Genomic DNA, 21,811 nt, shown 5'->3' with positions numbered 1-21,811 from the left:
GAGGCAGCTGGAAGGCAGGGCAATTGGGGGAGGAGATGGGGGTAGAGGGTCAGCAGGCCGCCAGCACAGTGGAAAATGGGCGGGGAGATGTGAAAACATAAAAACACAGTCTTACCAATCAATTAGGTAGATGTCTGGAGTTAAGTTGTTTTTCTTGAAATGAGCAAATAATTTCGGCAAATTTTCTTCAAAGAATACCTCAAATGCAGCAAAATAGGTCAACATCTGGGGAGGTAATGTAAAACACACGAATAAACTAATTATCACAAAGTTTGTAATCTACGAAACAAATGAATGTACTTACACCCTCAGGATCTAACAGGTTCTCCTGTGCAGTTGCTAACACTCTTCAGTAACTCGTCACGAGGCACACAGGCCATATCTAACACACGTGCACCTCATTTTCCTGTGCCCCACCACCACGCTTCGCAAATATTATTCTTTACAAACTGGAGGTTGTGGCAACCCTGCGTCAAGCAAGTCGATTGGCGCCGTTTTTCCGACAGGCACCAGTGATGCTCAGCCTTTTTTAGCAGTAAAGTATTTTTTAATGAAGCTATGCACACACATTGTTTTAGAGACACCCTGCTACTGCACACGTAACAGACTGCAGTATAGTGTAAACATCACTGCTAGGTGCGCTGGGAAGCCAAAACATTCATGGGCCTCACTGTACTGGGATACTCGCTTCACTGCAACCTTAGCTTTAGCACGGAGGTGTGGCCCTAAACCCGCAGTCTCTCCGAGGACGCCTGTCTTCTCTAAACGTCACGAGAGCATCACTAGTGACATCTTATTATTTCTTCAATTCACAGGTAAGGATACTGAAACCCGGAGCGGTTACACAACTTGCCACGTGAAGTCACACCGTGAGTGTGTGGCTGGGACCTGAACCCGTGCCGGCCCCCTGCAAAGGCTGAGTCCTCACTGGCGCGTTCCTTTCCGAGAACCAGGAACGAATGAAATGTTGAACATGCTCTGGAAAAGCATGCACGCTCACACCCAACCCCCTGCATTCCCAGAGGAAACGTAACACCAGTATCTAAGGCACAGGTGGCAACACACAGGGAGGAAACACGAAAGGAAAAGCAGGTAGTCACAGCCCGCCTTTGACCAGCATGTGCTTTTCAACTTCTCACGGGGCAGGCAGGAAACCAAACGCATAGAGCAGGGGGTGGGAAACAGACAGAGCAGCTACCGGCTTAGGGGTGAGACACGGTGGAGTTCCGCCGTTTGCTCGCTGGAGGCCTGTGGGCAGGTGGCAGCTGTTGAGTGTTGCCTGCTCATCTTATGGAAGGTGGTACGTACTTACTATGGGCCAGAGGTTCCCGACAGGAGGACCCACCTCCAGGGGCAAGTGAGGGGCCGCCCAGGGCAACTACAGTCATCTTTGTGCCTAAGGCTCGTCACAAAGGTGGAAATGAATAAACAGAACCCCTCCATTCTTCCACTGCTGCCTTTGTCAAATGAAGGAGCTAGGCTTCACGTCTCCGGTGCCGTGTGGGAGCGTACTGCACGAAGCACGTGACCGTGAGCAGCAACCAGGTTCAATTACACCCTGTTCTGTGCGACAGACCCAAACGTGGGGACTGCTCTTGACACGAGTGTGTATGTTTGTGTAGGAGCCCCCCCTTCTCCCTGTTTGAAGAATGAATTTTCAGAAACACTTTCTGAAAGAATGTATTCAGAAATTCGTACATATGGCAATTAACTACGTGTGTTTAAAATTCAACACAATGCTCAAATAATCCCCCACCTTATACAGTGCACCTTATTCCAAATTCCTCTTACAAGAGGGACAATGCGTTCTTTTTCCCACGGGAAAGACAGAGTAATTAGACACAGAGCCAGGGCACATACGCAGCGGATACTCACAAGGCCATGGTCCACGCGGAAAAATGCCATCTGACAGGGTTTATTCAGAAGATTAGAAAAAGCAATGAAGGCATCTGCAGTGTCTAAGTTCAAGATCAGCACTGCCGCTATAAAGGACATGCCCTGAACCTAAGGAAGGAGAGACAGGCGTTAAACTCACAGCAGCCCACACGTCAGAACAGCTGTCATTTTATGACAGGAGGAGCCCACATGCCCTCAGGCTAGAAGGGCCGGCAGCCAGCCCCCCACCCACTCGCCCACCACAAGCTGAACCGACTAGGTTCTGACCCACTTGCTCTTGCTTGGAACCACTGCTCTGCCACATCGGCTGCCTGGTCTGCTCTCCTGCACCCCATGCCCCACATCCACACGGGAAACCACCAACCAACCCCTCCTTGTGCATCTGTCATTTGAAACACTGCCCTCTCAAATGTCTGGTTTTCTGGTGCCATCGAGATGCATGTCTAATGGAACGTGTTAAATCTGTTAGCATGCACACACACATCTGCTAAGCCACAGACACCGGCTGCAGTTTCAAATGGTTACTGCTAAAGGCTCTTTGCATTTGATGCTGAAAAAAAATCACATGCAAAAAACAAAAATCAAATCCAATTAAAGTCTAATGACAGCCACGGAGCAGCCGAGCCGGCTCAGTTTCTTTACAAGGAAACAGGCAACAGGCTTCTCAGACGCCTCAACAAAAAAAATGAAGGCATTCAACTTGACAGCTGCAGTTACGATGTGCTGGGCAATACTCTGACTTTTTTCATAGGTGGTAACATTATAAAATATTGAACAAGTTCACTTACATAGCCCACATCCGGTCGGTAACAAGTGTACGCGCCCAAAATACTGTGCAACATGTCATGGTACGGGCCGCCCTGGAAGGACCAACACAGCAAACAACACATGCAGAGGTCTGGTTAGTGCTCAGGGGAGACTGCCGCTGCCACCGCCACTTGCAGTCACACCGCTGTTTACACAGGAGGAAGTGGTTGCCAAGCGCGACGCTAGCAGCTCTCCATGTATTACGTAATTAACAAATGGGCTACAGATCCAGTTAGCAAGGAGTCTGCGGCTCCTCTACCAAGCTGCTCTGCAGAAAGCAGTGGGTCAGGCGCTAGAACACGCCTTTGAATTTGCCTCCTGCTGTGTAATTTTATTCCCCTTCAAAGTTCCACAGGTGACCAGGTACCCCAGGGTTCTACAGAGCAGGTGAGTGCTAACAGTTCTCCTCACTCTGCCTCCCAGCTGGGCCCCTCCCTCTGAGCCCCCCCCCCCCCACCGTTGTCTTTGTTTCTTCTGTGTTTTTCCGATAGGGCAAGTTTAGGAAATACTCTCTAAATCTTAAGTCCTAACAGCCTCCATTTTATTCCCAACGTTCTCCCAACTCTCCCATCCCTCCAAGATTTCCATTTGCTGCTGTAACTCCTCCTAAAACCGTAAGTGTTACAATTTCAGTGTCCTGATGTCAGCATGTGAGGACTGGCCCATCCCACTCAGACACTTACTGTCTGCATCTTCCATGCGGTTACAGTTAACACAGGGAATAAGCAGGGTGCATGGTGTGACCAGGAAGTCACTCCCTGTGTGGCTTTCAGAAGAACACCATGGCCCAAACCATCACATTCTGACATATAAAACGAAGAGACACTTGCGGAACACAGAGGGACAAAAGAAGAAAACACAGCAATGGGAGGGTAAAAAAGAAGGCACACAGAACTAGAGGGAAAGAGAAGGGGGGACAGGGAGGGGTCTCGGTGGCAGCACCAAATGCCCAGCTGAGGACTAGTGTCCTCACCAACTGTCACCAAGTTATAGCTGGTCCAAGGCCAAATGAGAAATATAAGAGTGCTGTACTGGCCGGCCCAGTGGCTCAGGTGGTGGGAGCACCGTGCTCCTAACACTGAGGTCGCCGGTTCAATTCCCACATGGGCCAGTGAGCCGCGCCCTCCACAGCTAAGACTGTGAACAACGGCTCTCCCTGGAGCTGGGCTGCCGTGGGCTACCGTGTGCTGCCAGGAGCGGCTGACTAACAACTGGGCACCAACTGCCTCAGACAGGGGGAGCGCAAGGCTCATAACACCGGCGTGGGCCAGGGAGCTGCGTCCTCCACAACTAGACTGAGAAGCAGAGGCTTGAACGGGGGGCGTGGGAAGAGGCAGAAAAGGGGGGGGGAAGAGCAACTGTACTGAACTTTTCTAACGATAAATGTTTTTAATTTAGTGATTATGTCCTTCTCACTTTGATGCTAAATGTCCTTTCTTTGATGAAAAGATGGTGCTAATAGATAGCAGTTCCTTATTTTAAATGCCCTTAACTTGTTCTGGACATTTCATTGTTTCCCCATCCCCTCAGCCCACCCTTTGCTTTTTTCATATTGCCCATTTATAAAATCTAGACCTTTGGGAACCACAGTTTGAGGGAGATACCCCCAAAGGAACCCACAGGGAAAGAGAAAAGCCATCTGCCCCCCACCCCACGCAGAAGAGCCCTCTGGAGCTCATCCTCCTCTTTCTGCACCAGGACAAGCACCCAGTGACTCGCAAAGTCAGTGGGGCTGAGTACCACTGATGCTCCATGGAGAACGTCCGGGTCCTGGGTGTGGGAAAGGCGGGACCGCGGCTCTAGCATGGCGTCAGCACCCTCGGGACTCTGTCCCAGTGCTCTGACCGCCCTTCCCAACAGTGTGTCTCCAAGCTGTGCCCTTCTACTTTGTCCAGAGCAGGGACTGCCCCGCAGCTGGCTCCTGCTCAGAGCAGCCAGTAGTTAGTAAGCAGGGCCCATGGACCTGAACTGCGTCCTCTCGGTTCATTCCTCCAGTGAGGGTCTCTCCCCCAGAAGGTGGGGATTCCTCGACCCATCAGCTGTCTGATGCTCCCATTCTCTGGAATGTCTTTCCACTCTTGGTCAGGCTGTCCTTCAAACCTAGCCCACGTGGAGCCTAAGGGCTGTGTCCCCAGTGACACCACCCCTGGCCCGTCCCCACTGCTGCACCACCCGGAGACGGCACCATCATTGTCAGAGTGCCCGGGACACACCCACATTTTAGCAAAGCCCAAGTGCCAAACCTCTGCATTTCCTGGCCACTTACTGATCTGCTCTAATGTTCCCCACTATCCTTTCCTGGTTACCTAGTGTTGCAACGTCTGATGCCAGAAACATGGGCCTGACAGCATCAGCCTGGGGAATCACAGGTTACTGTGGGGGCAGCAGGGTGACTGGACAGAGGGCAAGGAAGCCAGGAGACACATGGAGGCAGGTGCGGTGACTCACAAACCATGAGGGTCTGACTAAATACGGGTAGTGAGAACAGAGGAGGGATAGGCTCAGGGATATCTCGGAAGCAGAACTGGCAAAAATCATTAAACACCGGACAAGGGAGGGGCCAAACAAGACTTCAGGCATGTGTGTGCTGGCTGAAAGAAGAGAAGGTCGTCTGACACCTGTGCTCTCATGACCCCAAACCTGCTGCTGGCGGCCCCAAGCCTGCCGCCCTGGACTGAGGCCCATGGGGATACGCCACTTTTCTCTTTACCGCGGTCCAAAGGACAGCAGTCCATCCCGTCTCCCACGGCTGGCTTCAGGGCCCAGCGGTGTCACCATTCTCTGGGCTCCCTGCTCAGAAACATCCCCTCACTCCGCCCAGATTGCCAAGGCTCTCCCTTTCTGCCCCAGGCTGGATTACACCGAAAGCATGTCCGGCGTCCTACTGTGTGTAGTCCTGAAAACAGAAGCAGCACCGAGGACGCACGGACAGATACCGCAGCCCACGGGGCCTTCTGAACCAGCCCTACCGGGGCTTCTGACACATACATTTCAAAGGAAGGACAGAACTGTCTTCAAAAGCAGAAATATGGCCACATTAAATATGTGTTTGAAAGTATCAGTTACTCTTATTTTTAAAAGTGTAAATGTATTAACATAAGACCCGCCATCCCCCTGGACCCCCCAAAAAACCCAAGTACTCTTCAAGCTTGATTACAAATATATGCAGTTTGACATCTATGAATTGTAGACAAAACATACTTATAAACAACAAATCACCATAACCTACTTGCTGGAAAATGCAGAGATTAGGAAATGTTCTGGAAATGTCCAGTTTAATAAGCTCCAGACTGGCTTCTCTGTCTGCTGCTGAAAAACTGGCATCTACAAAAAGATCAAGAGCGTCATTACGCGTCTCGGAGGGAAGCACGTGGCAAATTCCAGGGCTCTGACTTTTATGAGACTGAGACAGGGAAAGGAGCTCTCCGAAGTGCACGGCCTGATTACAGCTGAGAGCACAGAGTCGGCCTTCAGAGTTTGGAACAGTCTGTGGAGTTTCTTACTTCAACAGCAAAAACCTCACAGCACCATCTAAGGTTAGGTCATCGTCAGATATGTTCTAGAGTGCACAATGCAAACCTCACTTGCTATTACCTTTCATCAACAAAGGAAGCAATACGGACGGGTAAGGAGATACACAGAGATGAATCCCTGGCAGAGAAAACGGCAGAAAATCATTGTTTGATCTCCAGCATCCCTGGGATACACTCAGACTGTGGGAGTTGTGGCAGCGTGACACTCGGGTGGACTGTTTCCAACAAATACGTATGAATCACTTTGTTTATATTTTTTGAATTTTAATACCATGCAGATGGTATAAAAAAAGTTCAGTGAAACACATACTACTTGACCAGCAGAAGTACCCTTGCTGTGTGGAACCTAGCAAACACGCAGCATCCCGTCCCCTTGGAAGCGGCTCCTTTGCTCCCCGAAGCCAGTGCTGCCAGAAGCCCGGCTGCCAGGCGACTGGACACCACGTGCGTGTGAATACAGGAAGCGGTAGTGCTTGCCACCGGCCCTGCAGCGTGTGTAGGACGCAAACACCTCATAGGACCTGCTATGTTCTCTTTCTTATGGCAGGTTCCTTCTTTAACCGGTTTGCTCTAAAACATCCCTTTTCCGGGCCACCTTCTGCAGGCGGGCACCAACACTTCTGCAACTAAGTGCCTTTCTTCGTAACGGAACCACCATAGGCCCTGCAGCTTTAGCATCGGACTCACCTTCACTCTCCACGTCAGAGCCTGCCGTGCTGAGGGACCGCCACCTCTCCTTGGCTCGGGCCAGACAGATGTCAAAGAGCTCTGGAAGAAGAGCCTCCAGTCAGTCTGACGTGCACGTATGTCCTCGGAAACACCAAAGGACACACTACCGCCACCTCCTCCGAATATTTAAACTCCAACTACAGCCCGCACGCTTGCTAAGGCTGTGTCTACAATTCCCCACTTGGCCTGAAGGAACGTCTCATGTCTAAAGACATCACCAGGTATGAAGAAAGGACACACAAAACACCACGATGCCTGGTATCTACTTCCATTACACAGTCCACCCAGAAAACGGCTGTGTTTTGATTTGTGAGTGTGTTGCCTCTCAGGCTGTGAGCTCTTTGGGGTAAGCCTGTGAGGGTCCCTCGGTCACATCTGCACCCAGAGCAAAGAGCCTTGGGACAGACAGACCTGCACAAGCGATGAACTGAGTTTTGAAGGGTGGGAGGCGTGAGCGGAAAGCCCACCGCCTGGTTTCAAACACAGACAGGGCGACTGGCCTCCCCGTGGCACAGCCCTCCCAACCTTCTGTCTGAAGCAGGTAGGGGTGCAAGCAACAGGCAGAGGCTTCAAAGAAGAAGGATGGTCATGGCAGAGAAGGCTCAAGACAGGTCTCCCACAGACGCCTCCAAACCCCCTCTACACGCTTCCCAGCCCCTTGTGGCCTGGATCACTAACAATCGCTACCCAGAGAATTTTTATCACTTTAGTTTCTCCCTCACTACTTTTGGAAAATAGAGCAGGACACATCTGCTTTCTGGGCAGTGCACGTTACTGCATTAAAGACAAAACTACATTCTAATCACACTGTTGTGCTCCAACAAGTCATACTGATGACTGGCCTTTTTCTGGCCCTTGTGAAGGACCTGACCTCCCACCTACGCTAGTCCGCAGGGGCAGAAGAGGGTACATAAAGAAACGTAACTCGGGCCGGCCCAGTGGCTCAGGCAGTTGGAGCTCCGTGCTCCTAACACCGAAGGCTGCCGGTTCGATTCCCACATGGGCCAGTGGGCTCTCAACCACAAGGTTGCCAGTTCAACTCCTCGAGTCCCGCAAGGGATGGTGGGCTGCGCCCCCTGCAACTAAAATTGAACACGGCACCTTGAGCTGAGCTGCCTCCCGGATGGCTTAGTTGGTTGGAGCGCGTCCTCTCAACCACAAGGTTGCCGGTTCGACTCCCGCAAGGGATGGTGGGCTGTGCCCCCTGCAACTAGCAACAGCAACTAGACCTGGAGCTGAGCTGCGCCCTCCACAACTAAGATCAAGAGGACAACAACTTGACTTGGAAAAAAAAAGTCCTGGAAGTACACACTGTTCCCCAATAAAGTCCTGTTCCCCTTCCCCAATAAAATCTTAAAAAAAAAAAAAAAAAAAAGAAAAAAGAAAGAAAGAAAGAAACGTAACTTCATATTCCCATTACCAGAAGGCAGCATGCATCTTGACTCACATGCTGACGTACACTGAGCTGGAGGCTGGAGGGTCTGGGAAACCTCTGCCCCTCTCAGTCTCCTGGAGGCGGGCTCAACTTTGATCATTTTGGGAGGAGATGGGGGAAAACGACCGTGTGCCCCTGACCACTGGAACCACTTCCCAAATGAGGAATTTGACAGTTAAAGCACAGATGCTGGCAACCCCAGGGCAATGCTGGCTTTCAGTGTCAGAGTTCTGAAGTATCTCCATGGCTTTACTGGCGTGTGTTTTTGAGGCAGGAGTGGGAGGAGGAAAGAGAGCTTAGAACAGCAAATGTACCTTCTTCCCAGAACCAATTTCAAAATGCAAGGCTAACTGCCCTAAGAGTGAAACTGTAATAGTACTATCAGGTTGGCTTTCAGTAAGTTTCCAATTGCACAACCACAAAAATGTGGGACTTCCCAAATCAGACCACAGGCTTCAGTCAGCCAGGGCTAGCACGAGAAGCTTGGCTCCAGCACACACTAGCCACAAGGCCGGGGCAATCCCTAACCTTCTCTTCAGGATGCTCAACTTTCTTGACAGGAAAGTAAGGTCAACAATACCTGCTGTCAATGTCAGACAAGACCTGTAAGGAAAGAACCTAAGACAATGCCTGGCCTCAACGCTGGAGCTCGCGATCATCTGTGTTCTTAGACTGGCTTCGGTATGCAGTAAAACTGGGATGAAGCAGGACCCAGCCACCAAAAAGGTGGCATTCATTCATTCATTCATTCATTCAACAAATACTTCCTGAGGGCCTGCCACGTGCAGGGAGCTGTGCTGGGCCTGGTGACAGAGTGAAGAGCATGACAGGTGAGGTGGAGGCAGCTGACATTAGGCAGCTAATCATACAAGAAAGACACAATTTAAATAAAATGAGCCAATATCAAGATCCAGACAAACTTTCAAGACATGTAATTGATTAATTAGCTGTTTGGTCTAATCTACCATACGGTCTGTACAAGATTTTAATTTAAATAAAACCAACCCAGGCATCAGTGAGAAGCAAAAATTACACACACACACACACACACACACACACACACACACACTACTCTGCATGACATTCAACCGCCTTAACAGAGTTGATAGTTTAGAAAATTTTCAAGAACAAGGACTGAAACAATTGCTCAGCAATTTATCCAAACCTCTACGTCCAGGGATGCTTTTTAAAAACTATGCATTTCTACAAGTCAAATGTTACATCTCTTCTCACATAAAGATGTTCAATTTTTTGCAGGTGTGGATTAGCCAAAAATAGAGGTTTGAGGAGGTCGCTCTACAGAAACCAGCCACCAGCCACCCACCCAGCTGGCATCACTCCAGACGAAGAACAGCGAGTGGTCACGGCTACAATCACGGGGCAGATGACAGTCTGACACATACAACCATAACATGAACCCCAGCTACACAGAGAGCATACAAATCAATCTGTTCTCAACTCAAAGGTCTTCTACAGGGTAAAAAATGCCACCACCAACTCCACCAGCGTTTAGTGGGGACGAGTAACAAAGAAGACGAGGAAGGAGCTCCTCCCTGCCTGCTGCAGCTTGGCCTGAGGACAGAAGACCAAAGGAGACAGCAACGACGACCAGGCATTCAGCACTGGTTCCAAGCCGGGGCACCTGGCAGGGACTCCCCCCGGAGCGCAGCGCTGGACACAGACTGGCGGTGAGTGTGAGCGCAGCTGATGGGGGAGACGCACACACAGGCTGGGCCGACGCACACGGCCTGACAGTGAGTATGGACCGCCCCTTGCCTGCTAGACTCAGCTACTAGGGCCTCAAGCGCCCAGTCCAAGTGTCACACGTTGTCTCTCTCAGGTGCTTATACCGTGTTTCCCCGAAAATAAGATCTGGCCGGACCATCAGCTCTAATGCGTCTTTTGGAGCAAAAATTATAGTAAAATAAGACCGGGTCTAATATAATATAATATAATATAATATAATATAATATAATATAATGTAATACAATATAATAAAATATAATATAATACCAGGTCTTATTTTAATATAATAAATATAATATAATATAATATAATATAATATAATATAATATAATATAATATAATATGATATGATACCAGGTCTTATTTTAACACAATATAATACTGGGTTTTATATTAATTTTTGCTCCAAAAGATGCATGAGACCTGATGGTCCGGCCCGGTATTACTTTCGGGGAAACACAGTATGTAAGCTGCTTGGGAAAACTGCCACATAAAGCCAACAGCACCCCTGATACGATATGTACCTCCACAGAAAGAAACCCCACCTCCCTTCCATTTTCCTGTCCTGATCAAGCTTTGCTTTCTACGGGGCTTTGAGAAGAGACCCCAACATGACTCCACCCACTGATGCTGTGGTGATGACGTCACAGCCGTATGTGCTACCACGTCTCTTCAGAGATGACACGTATCAGGAAGAAGGCAGGTGTCGTCGCTGAACTACCAGGTACTGAAGCACCTGGGAGTGAATCCAGGCTGCCCAACGCGCTCTCACCCCTAGAGGGCAGTCACATGGCCTCCCAAAAGCCACAGCCAGTGGTCGCCTTTCTTTCTAACAGGGCAGACAGGACAGGAGAAACCACAGGACCCAGGGGTTGGGCTCCCTGAGCCTAGGATCATGCAAGCCACTCACCATGGGTGATGTTTAACTCGTTGCCAATGGCCAGGCCCCAGACTTTGCCTCTCACGCTGGGCGGGATTCCCTGCCACCATAAATCTCGAACTTTCCTAGAGCACCACCTGGACAAAAAAGGAAGCGTGAGTTTATGGGCTTGTTCTCAGTGCAGAACTGTCTCTCTGCCCGTTTGCCTAGCTCCAAACCGCAGGAGCAGGGGTGCAGTCGTGTGTCACAGCCCCTGCCCTCGGGGAGCTCTCAGCCCAGTGTTCCACAGAGACCAGATCAACGACCCCCTCCACTGGGCAACTACTGGGACAGCTCCGCCAAGGGCACCAGCAGGGAGGGGCCCTGTCCTGGAGCCACTCCTCAGTAACCAGCAGTAATTTAAGCAGATGAAGGATGGGGAGGCCTTTCTGAGCAGACAGCACGCAGCAAGAAATAACCTTGCTGCGAAGGGAACCGCATCCAGCCGGGCAGGGTGCAGGGGTGCGAGGAGGCACTGCTGCAGAGTGGCGGGTGGAGGGCAGACCCCAAGGGGATCCCCGTGAGCAGAGCAGCCAGCGCCACACACCTGCACACAGGTGGAGCACCTGGGGGTGAGTTGCCAAACTGCACAAAGTCGCTGAGGTCTGCTGCTTACAATGACACCATTGCCAACAGACGCGGCCGAAGGTGCCAGGCTCCCCTCGTGCTTCTCCACGCAGCACAGTGGGGAGAGCACAGGCTGAGGCCGCAGAACCAGGTCTGCACCCTGATTCCACGCTCCCCTGTGGAGCGATTACTTCCCCATCCTGCCCTCTCTAACATCCAGAAGATGAAGCCACCGCCTGAAGGGCTACCGGTATCGTGCAGATGTCACGGGATAAAGCACACACCCAGCACTCCTGGCACCTACGCAGCAGCTGTCATGCGAGAGCGTGCATCTGGACCAGGGCTGGCTTCTGTCGCCACCAGGGAGATGGCCCACGGTTCTGAGGCCCTGCACGCTTGTTACTGGCTCCCATGTGAGAACGCGTGTTTCCTGACTGTGTCTAGCCTATTAAAGACACTGCCTAGAAAAGCAGGCTCTGGGAATAGCTTGTTTCCCTAGTGGAACTCTTCACCAGGACCTGTAATGAGAGTGAGTGACACCCAGTAAGTGCCAGGAGTGAGTCCCCAACATCCCATATGGTTCAGGTTAAAAGGGACAAGAGCCTGGCATCCAAGCTCCCTGGCAGCTCCTGCTTTGGGGGAGGGGCCCAAAAGGAGCCACCCGTGTCTGTGCAAGGTCCTTGGCCTGCCGTCCACACCCTGCCCAACCCATTCTGAACACTCAGGAAGAAAAGACCTCCAGCTGTCCCTCGGGTGTAAAGATGACACCAGCTGCCAGACTGCTGGCTACTGGCCACAGGGGGTTGTTATCAAAGACCCGGCCCCATCGTCAGACAGAGGACGACAGAAGCAGTGAAGCTAGGGGAGTCTTCTGCAGTCCCCTCGGCAGGAAAGTCTTCCCCAAGGAAGACTCAGCTTTAAAGAACAAAAGTTGGCTGGATGAGGAGCTACTGGGCAGGAGCACTGGAGGTAGGGGGAATGGAACATGCAAAGGCCCTGAGGCCCGCTAATGAGAAGGCTCCATCCAACTGAAGGAGAGAGAAAAGGTGAGACTACACAGAAAGGGAGAAGTTCAAATTTTACACAGAGTCATAGAAAGTTACTGAAATTTTAAGTAGGCAAGTGACCCAGACTTGGGTTTTAGAAGATGCCTCTGGCTGCTGAGCAGAAGATGAACTGGCAGGGGGGCAGGGGGAGCTGTCACAGGATCCAGGCAAGGAACGAGGCCTGACCCAAGGCAAGGGGAAGGGAGATTCTGCATCACTTAAACCTATTACGTCATCTTATCAAAGGCTGTGGTGTGAGCGACGATGAATGCAGCTGCTACCTACAGATTCCAGACACAGTGGCCTACAGTCTCACTGCCATCGCTTACATTGTCTCCCAGTTAGGCAGAATCTCATTATTCCAAGTAAGGACAGCGTTCCCGATGCTTTCTTCTAATCTGCATCTTTCTTCCAGCTGCTTTTTCCTCCGCTGGGCTTCTTTCAGCTCTAGAAATCAAAATTGAAAATAAGAAGAGGAGAAAACATCTGCTAACAACACCCACCATTTTCAAGCGAGGTGATTTTTCTCAGAGTCGCGCTGCAAAACCCCGAGGAGGACGGCGCTGAGGGAGAACAGCGAGAACGCCCGCACCCACCCCTAGGACTCATCTCATGCCCTACGGGGTTAGAATGCTCAGGCCTTTTCCATCTTTTAGTAAGCGTTAAAATATGACATACATACAGGAAGCTATACAGATAAGACATATCAATGATCACAAAACAGACAAACCCATGAAACTACCAGCTCGATCAGGAAACGGGATGTGTCCAGAAGGCCAGATGCCCCTCGTGGGCCCCCCAGTCCCTTCCCCAGCATAATCTCTGTCCTCACTTCTCGCAGCTTAAGGCAACTCTTAGTGCATAAATAGCAACTCTGAGAAATACCACACATTTAATTTACATATGACTTTGTATTTTATTGTGGTAAAATACACATAACACAATATTTACCATTTGAACCATTTTTAAGAGTCCAGTTCAGCGGCATTGAGCATTCACACTGTTGTGCAACCATCACCACCATAATCTCCAGAACTGTCTCATCTTCACAAACTGAACCTCTGTGCCCATGAAACATCTCCCCCGTCCCCTCCTCCCCTGCCCCTGGCACCCACCCTTCTACTTTCCGTCTCTATGATTCTGATTACTCTGAGGTCCCCACAGAAGTGGAATCACACCGTATTTGTCCTTCTGTGACTGGCTTATATCGCTGAGCATAATGTCCTCAAGGTTCCTCCATGTTGTATAACATGTTCCAGAATTTCCTTCCTTTTTAAGGCTGAATAATATTCCATTGTGTTACAGATTACATTATGTTTATTACATATACTTTTTAAACATCCGAGAACCACAGGGTTTTAGGTGCAACAAGGGATTTTATCAAATCCCATGACACCTTTTTGTGAACAAGGAAAACCGCCCAGGAGAGGGAGAGACCTGTGGTTACTGTTGGCCGAGGCCTTCTCCCGTCTAATACTTTCCTCCTACACAGTCTCTTCTCTGGTGTCAATTCACTAAAGCTACCAGGCAGGGAGAGTGAGTACACGCACACATTTCTGATGGAAAATTATCAATTTGAAAGTATTAAAGCATTCACGCAAGTTCAGGTTACAGGGCTCCAGATGGTAAAAAGAAAATACCCAGAAAGACACAAAATCCTGTGCTGCCTTACATAAGCAGACCCATGCGAGTTCCATTACCTCGTTTTTTGGCCTGAACCACCATTTCTTCATACTGCTGTCTGTGTTTCTGAGCTTCTTCAGCAGGCTTCGCTGGGAGATTTCTTGATAGAAAATAAGTGATTTTGCACCATTATAAATACAAAATAAAATTCTTAGGGAAACAAAACTTGAAGCATTATTTACTAAAAAATTGATAAGCTCAAAGTCCAAAAACTAAATATGTTCAGATGACAAAGTCAGCTCTTTCATAAACTAAAAATATTTTGTTACAAAAGTAAACTCATTGTAAAAAATCTGAAGTATGGCAATTACCCATAATTCCAATAGAGATAAACACTGAATCTCTCAGCATTTTCACCTCAATCTCCAAAGAAGCTTTGATTTGACCACAATGCACTAATAATTGTCGACAGCTATCCTCGAAGGAGGGTACCCTGATGGTATATATGACGTATGTGTATGAATACATTCCCTGGCCAGTTTTTGAAGTGTGCAAGTTTCATATCAGCTGTGTGGGCCATCTGCTTGTTTTTCACACAAATGTATACCATGGTTCTAAACAACTTCAAATCCTGTTTAAAAAATAAAATGCATGCTCTCTGTCAGGAATGTGCAGTGAGCATGCTTGCATTTGACAACTGGGAGGGCGGCAAGGTCTGGCTGCCAAGCTCCTTTCACAGCGTCACCCACACTCCCCGGACGTTCGGAACGCCTGGCATTTCAGGTGGGAGAACATGGCCCAATTTCGCACAGTTCGCATTTCAGAGAGCATTGTAAGGACTCGTCCTCACAGGACTGGCTTTTACCAAGTCTCCATCTACCCTGTTAATCCTCAGTTTCAGGGGTTCTCTCCCCATCTATCCACACATCCACAATTTCCAAGAACCAGAAATTAACAGTACAAGACATGTTTCTTCTTTATATTTTACCAATTTAAACTTTCAGGGTTGGCAGGAATCTTGGGAATTCTAGCCCAATGTTTTATAATCTTTTTCTTTTTAAGCAGTGGAATCTTTCTAATCAAACACAATGCTGTATGGAAACGCAATACTTCAAAAGAGATATGAGGTATGATCAAGAAATATGGTGAATGTTTAATTTTAAAAAAATTTCTTACAGTAAAAGACACATTACCATTAATCCCCCTCAAAATATTCCCTTCTCGCTTCGAACACACTTATCCCATCATTCTTGCCACTTTCTGAAGCAGTTCTGGAAATCCTTTCGTGGGTGTCTTTAGTTGCGCTGTCATGGCTGCCTCGATGCCCTGAATCATTTTGACTTTGGGGAAGAGCCAGAAGTCACATGGTGCCAGATCTGGTGAATAAGGTGGATGAGGACACACCGTAATGTTTTAATTTGACAGAAATTGCCGGACCAGAAGTGAGGTGTGACACGGAGCCTTTCCGCTGTGATCACAAAATATGGTGCATGCTGCCCAGTGCCATCCAACGGAAAGGCTAGGATCTTCAATATGTGAACTGGTGTGTTGAACTTTAGTAACAGTGTGTGACAAGTTTCAACTTGTTTGGTATAGTCAGTCGGGTGTAAGCTGTGGTTAAGAGAAGGTGTGTTTTAAAGGGTGCCATAAATCATCCTCCATCATGACAATGCTCCATGTCACACATCGCGTCTGGTACAGCAATTTCTGTCAAATGAAAACATTACGGTGTGTCCTCATCCACCTTATTCACAGGATCTGGCACCATGTGACTTCTGGCTCTTCCCCAAAGTCAGAATGAATCAGAGCATCGAGGCAGCCATGACAGCGCAACTAAAGACACTCATGAAAGAGGACTTCCAGAACTGCTTCAGAAAGTGACAAGAATGATGGAAAAAGTGTGTTTGAAGCGAGGGGGCGTATTTTGAGGGAGATTAATGGCAATGTGTCTTTTACTGTAATATATGTTTTTTACTTAAACCTTCCCCGTGTTGTGTGACCCCACCCAGTAGGTGTGGCCTGGTACCAGGGAGTAACCCCTTTACGCCACCAAACACAAACCCGCCTCCTCATCAAGCAGATGGACAGCAGGGAGGGACTTGCTAAGCTCCCGTTTCCTGCAGACCCCGAGTGACCCAGCAGGCTAGTGCAGGCCCTGCTCGGCACTACTGGCGTGCCCCCTCCACACCACTTCAGTTACAAACCAGTCTGTGGTTTAGAATAGCTATTTCAGTATTTGTAAATGCTACATTAAAGTGAAAAATTACCTGAATGGAAAATCCTGGGCAAAACTTCTATGTTGAAGGACAGTTTTCCAAGTCAGTCATCTACTCTCATTCTAGAACCCGTGTTAGTTAATACAGGGAATAAGGAGGAAGTCGGCGTTTTTAATGAGTGACATGCTTGCTCCCCTCCCCTCTTCCCTAATGACAAGGTAATCAGCACGCGGTACTTATCTACGACAGCAAACACTCTACAGACTCTTCTTAGGACTCACGCTGGTCTGTCTTCCAGGATGAGTGCGGTGGTGGAAAGTGGCTCAAAATCAAGGTTCTTCCTCACATTCTGCTTTGGAGAGGGCGGCTTGCTGGCTCGTCCAGGCTTGTCTTCATATTCCTAGGACAGAGACAGCAGGGTAACTCGGGCCTGGTCTTCTGAATGCAGCAAAGGGTTTGTTAGGAGTCCTGTAAGCTGGTTCTGAATGTTGGCTACTCAGGAGGGAAAGTGCCCAGGGAAGGGGTCCTACGGCCCCGCACGCTCATCGCTTACTGATACAGGCCCATGGACCTCCCTTCCTGGGGGAGTCGCTAAGGAGCTCATCCCAGCGGTCCCTTTATAAGGACCCGCAAACATCGCCTCAGGCCTCCTAGGCTTCTCCTGAGTGAGGGCTATGTTTTCCAGACACTCAATCTTAACTGATTATCACAGTGGCCCCTGGGAAGCTCCAAGCCTGGTCAACAGCAGCGCTGGCGTCCACCTGATCCCGGCCTCCTCAAATACACCCACTCCCATCCTCCATTTCTAATCCATTTCCTTTTATCCCATAACACTTTACATATTGTTGTTAGTCCTTTAAATCTTTTCTGAAATGTTGAACGGGTTAAAAATCTTTTGCCTAAAGGTGGTTAAAGCTGCTTCATTTTCCTAAACCAGAAACATCAAACAAGAACTGGTGAACACCTTTGTATGGGGCCATCACTGCAAGTTGGTACGTAAACAACTGTGCCGTGTCCTGGACATCGAGGAGCAGCCTCACACACCGAGTCACTCATTTGTCCGCTGGACTGCAACCACGAAAGCTCTGTCACACCTGCTGACCCACATTCCAAAAACCCAACCAGAAGAGTGCAGGAGAGCCGAGCAAGTTGGCACCAAAGAGCCCGGCTTCTGAAATTCCGTGTGTGTCAGACCATGTGTACCCTAAGCCCTCTGCAAATTGAAGTAAAAAACAACATTTTCTCGTCAATAGTCAAGGCTCTCTGAACCCTCCTTTCACAGAAGACAATCTAGCTGGGAAGATAGGACACACAAGTAAGTAGTGAACCTAAGATTTAAATAACCATTCTGGATAATGCTAGAAGCAGTGTCATGAGTGGAAAGTGATTAATTACTAAATGAATTTTATTGACATTAGCTGCCAAGAGGGGTGTTACTGGTAAAACGATTTGACAAGCAATTATTCTCAGCCAGAAAAGCCTAGGGAGGCTTCTGAACGCGGAAAGGGTCTCCAAGTGCACAGGTCGTGAGAAGGGAGCGCACCCAGGAGCAGCTGGGTGGGGAGTTTCTGCACCTGTGGACGGACAAGCTCCGACGCCCTGAACTGTGTATCCTGACTGACGGTGGTTCCATGAACATACTGGAACGACCTCCGCTTACCGAAAGCTGAGAAAAAGGCTCCGCTGCCACTCACCACGGCACCAGCCACCGGAAGCTTCAAACCCAGCGCCTGGATGTCAAAATCTTGAATTTTATAGGAAGCCTATCAAAAGCTGTGTGGTGACAGAGTCTGAGGCGCATTGCATTTTAACAAGAATCAGGAATGATGTCCCGTAAAGTGCTCTCACCTGCTGACCCTGGTCTAGTGAACTACTATTTGCCAAGGCCAAAGAAGTTAGCCCGAAAGTTGGTGTCCCAGAATCGGGATGCCCTTTTCCATTTGCTTTATGTATTTCACACACACTGTCTCACTTTACGTCTGTAGCAAGCTCTACGGCAAGTGTCACCCCCTTTTACAGATACATACGGTAACTGAGGTTCAAAATGAGCTGCCCTCAATCACACAGCCAGCGAGGGGCTGGGCGTGCAGGGCTCGCCGCCTGCCCCTCTGAACAGGCCCACCTTCTCTGTGAACACACTCAGACAAAGCGGCGTGTAGCTTTAGAGGGGAAAGTCCGAGGCCCACACAACTTAAATGTGGCCTGGGGAGCCAGACAGGTCAGGGAGCAAATTCAGAGCCACCAAGAAGCAGCTGTAACCTCCAGCAAAGCCCTTGGCTTCCCTGAGCCTCATTCCCACATCTGCAGAAAGGGAACCAGTACCTACCAGGGAGGGCTAAGGGCCGGGAGAGGCTTGTGAAGCCGCGGGCACAGCCCCTGGCACAGAGAGAGCACTGCCTGGCCACTGCCTGCCACCACGTGTCTTTTCCTTGGGCCTGCCACAACTATAAAAGGCAGGAAAAGTGCTCTAGGGCCCGACAACCACCAAGGAGCCCTGCAAAGTCTGCAAACAGCACAGATGTGCAAAGGAGAAAGGAGTAAAATGAAGTCGAGACCTTGACTCATGACCCGGAAACACCGGCTCTCTGCAGTAGCGCTCAGAAGCTCTCTGACTAACACAGAACCACAGCAGCCAGGGTAACGAGCCGAGCCCTCTGCAAGGGCTTCGTACACTGAGCTGGCTCCATTTCCTCTTCACACTAGCCTCGGAGGGAGCAGTCGTCCCCACGTCACAGATGAGAAGGTGGAGGCCCAGAGATGTCCATGGCAGCCGGCTGGGCAGCTGGGATGAGATCCGAGCATTCTGCCTCTGCAGCCCCACATCTCCGCAGACTGCCACCCGGCAGAACTCACGTAAGCCACTCACAGACACGACGCACGAGTAACGTCAGCATTCACAGTCAGCCTCCATCAAGCCTGTCAACTCTGACACAACCTGTAATACAGAACTCCTGGCAGATGCAGGACAAACACGGACGATTTCATCACAGGGAACTCTGCATGCTTACAAAGAAAACAAATACAGGGGCCTGGCCTGGCCTGTCCGTACCGGGATCCCAGGCAGAGCCTTTTCCCAATTCGAAACAGCGCTCCCAAATACGAATGGCACCGGAAATTGTCACAGGCCCCACTCCAAATCTAGGTCTCCCATAGCTACCCAGAGGTGTCAACAGTGAGCTCATTTTCCAAACCAGACAAACCAACTTCAGAGACAAGAAAGAGGACTATTCACTCTAAGGATCCTTGGATCCTTGGAGGTGGGGGTGGGGGGCGCAGCAGCAGATAAAACATCCCTGGAAAAGCAACTTTCAGCTGCGAATTATCAACGTTGGGGTCAGCCTGTGATGTGGCAAGAACTGGGCCTTCAGAAGCAACAAGACTTAGCTCTAAGTCCTGGTTCTAACCTCAGGCAAATCATCTCGCTTCTGTCTCGGCCTCAGTTTCCTCATCTGTAAAATGGTAGCACCTGTGAGGGCATCTGTGCTGGTGCGATGAGATGACACACGTTAATGGCCGCCCACTAAAGTAGGAGCCCTCTCTGCGAGCCAAATGTCAGGACAGCCCTAGCCTCAGTCCAAAGTTTCTTCTCTTCACGGAACTCTTCTGGGATCAAGTTCTGCGAGACAATGCCATTCATTGTCGTGCTCAGCAGCAGCCCTGCGGCTCATCAGTATAAATCGCCCATTCAAGCGACTGCCACGGATTCCTACGCCCTGTATAACCCGAGAAGGAACTGAGAACAGGATTCTTCAAAGTTCTGGGGGCAAATCAGTTGAAGCGATCACGCCAGCATTTAAAAAAACAAACAAACAATAAAAAATATCGGAGTGCACATAGTCAGGCCAGTTTGTTTCAGTTCTATATTGAGTTTTATCTGTGTGCTGTGTCTCAAATTGTCTAACGGGGGAGGGGAGTGTCATGTCAAAAAGCCTTGCGAGCTACTAATTTAGAAGCGCAGTAGGTCAGTCCCTGCCCCAAGCAGTTCACATACCCTGCTGGGAAGACAAACCAACACCCCTGAGATGGAAGCAAACTAAAGGAGCTGCACCTGACCGGGGCTAAGCTGTGGGGTGCGGTCTGATGACCCGGAGCAGGGCAGCACAAAAGCAGTCAGCAGGGTGAATAAGCAGGACCTCAGCCGGTCCTGCAGGAGGCCATGCAGTAGGAGGAAGAGGAGAAGGCCCTCACCTGTGAAGGGACCACATGAGGCCAGCATTTCAGGAGACCTCAGACCCCGCCCTGCAGGGCTCACCCCAGTAGGGCCAGTAAGATGCCAGCAGAGGCTATGAACCCAGGGTAGGTAAGAACACTGCCAGGAAAGGGTAAGCCACTGCTATGGGAGCGCCGAGGACAGGATGCCTACGGCTGGGGGAATGCAGGGAAGCGTCCCACAAAGGGTGCCATCCAAGAGGACCAAGCACAGCGGGGATCTGCGCCGTGAGGAGAGGTATCCTGACAGCACGAGCAGCAGCCAAGAGATACACATCAGAGGCTCCTTCATGGGCTGGCAGGGCACCTCGCACGGGGAGTGATGCTGACACGAAGCTGTTCTGCTCTAGGTTTTAAGGTCTCAGCAATAAGCCACTTAGAGCTGGTGGGACACGCAGAGGCACGGAGGGAGAGGGGAAGCGCTGGACTTGGGCAGAGGCAGACAGTCAACTGTGAGGGACGGAGAGCCTGTGAGAGGCATCTGACGGCAGGGTCCACCTACACCACGGGTCCGGTCTGAGCACGCGGAAGGCCAGCACAAGGGCGTGAGATGCCTGACGGAAGTGTGTAATTCACCACTCCATAAAGAAAACACCTACTTTAACAGACATCTGTTTTAAGAGAAGGGAGAAGAGATGGAGAGTCTCAAACAATGGAAAGCATGTACTCCTGTAGGATGACAAGCAGGCTGGAGGCTGCTGTAAGGACAGCCTGTTGTGCTAACACTCGCCCGCAGAAGCCCCCGGCCGCCTGGAAAGCTACACGAGCTAGAAGGAGAAAGGGTCCTCAGTCAACACCTGTGCTTTGACTCAACTGTACACCAGAGTCAAGATCAGTCTTTAGCAACAAGCGCTGAGGGTCTGGGAGGTGATGTCTGGAATAAAGCATGGCAGGCAGGTCACCACATGCACCTGTGAAAAGACTGACAGGAACCGACAACCGTGACAACACAGCCAGCACACGCACAGGCTGCGGACCAGGCAGCAGCCGGGGTCTGAACCACCGCCTCCCCATCCTCCCCACCAGCGGCGTGACCTAGAGCGCGTGACCTAGAGCGTGTTCCTACCCCTCCCACCCCGCAAGCC

The 21,811-nt window shown here is 50.1% G+C and overlaps 1 protein-coding gene across 5 annotated transcripts in view; it reads right to left on the bottom strand.

The window, feature by feature from the left end:
- Window positions 1-21,811, bottom strand: part of TBC1D14 (TBC1 domain family member 14) — a 94,853-nt gene that overhangs the window by 13,592 nt on the left and 59,450 nt on the right. For all 5 annotated transcript variants that reach the window (XM_019748196.3, XM_019748195.3, XM_074320881.2 and 2 more), the window contains 9 exons: window positions 16,799-16,917; window positions 14,379-14,461; window positions 13,008-13,125; window positions 11,057-11,163; window positions 6,924-7,004; window positions 5,933-6,027; window positions 2,685-2,756; window positions 1,876-2,004; window positions 116-225 (listed from right to left, as the gene is read on the bottom strand). In XM_019748196.3, the coding sequence (XP_019603755.3) occupies window positions 116-225; window positions 1,876-2,004; window positions 2,685-2,756; window positions 5,933-6,027; window positions 6,924-7,004; window positions 11,057-11,163; window positions 13,008-13,125; window positions 14,379-14,461; window positions 16,799-16,917 (914 nt within the window). The remainder of the gene's footprint in view (window positions 1-115; window positions 226-1,875; window positions 2,005-2,684; window positions 2,757-5,932; window positions 6,028-6,923; window positions 7,005-11,056; window positions 11,164-13,007; window positions 13,126-14,378; window positions 14,462-16,798; window positions 16,918-21,811) is intronic.

The sequence above is a fragment of the Rhinolophus sinicus genome, chromosome 1 (assembly GCF_057876585.1).
Source record: "Rhinolophus sinicus isolate RSI-liver-muscle chromosome 1, RSI-T2T, whole genome shotgun sequence".
Lineage (NCBI taxonomy): Eukaryota > Metazoa > Chordata > Mammalia > Chiroptera > Rhinolophidae > Rhinolophus > Rhinolophus sinicus.
Note: the sequence above shows the minus strand (reverse complement) of the source record. Positions and strands in the feature narration are given on the sequence as shown.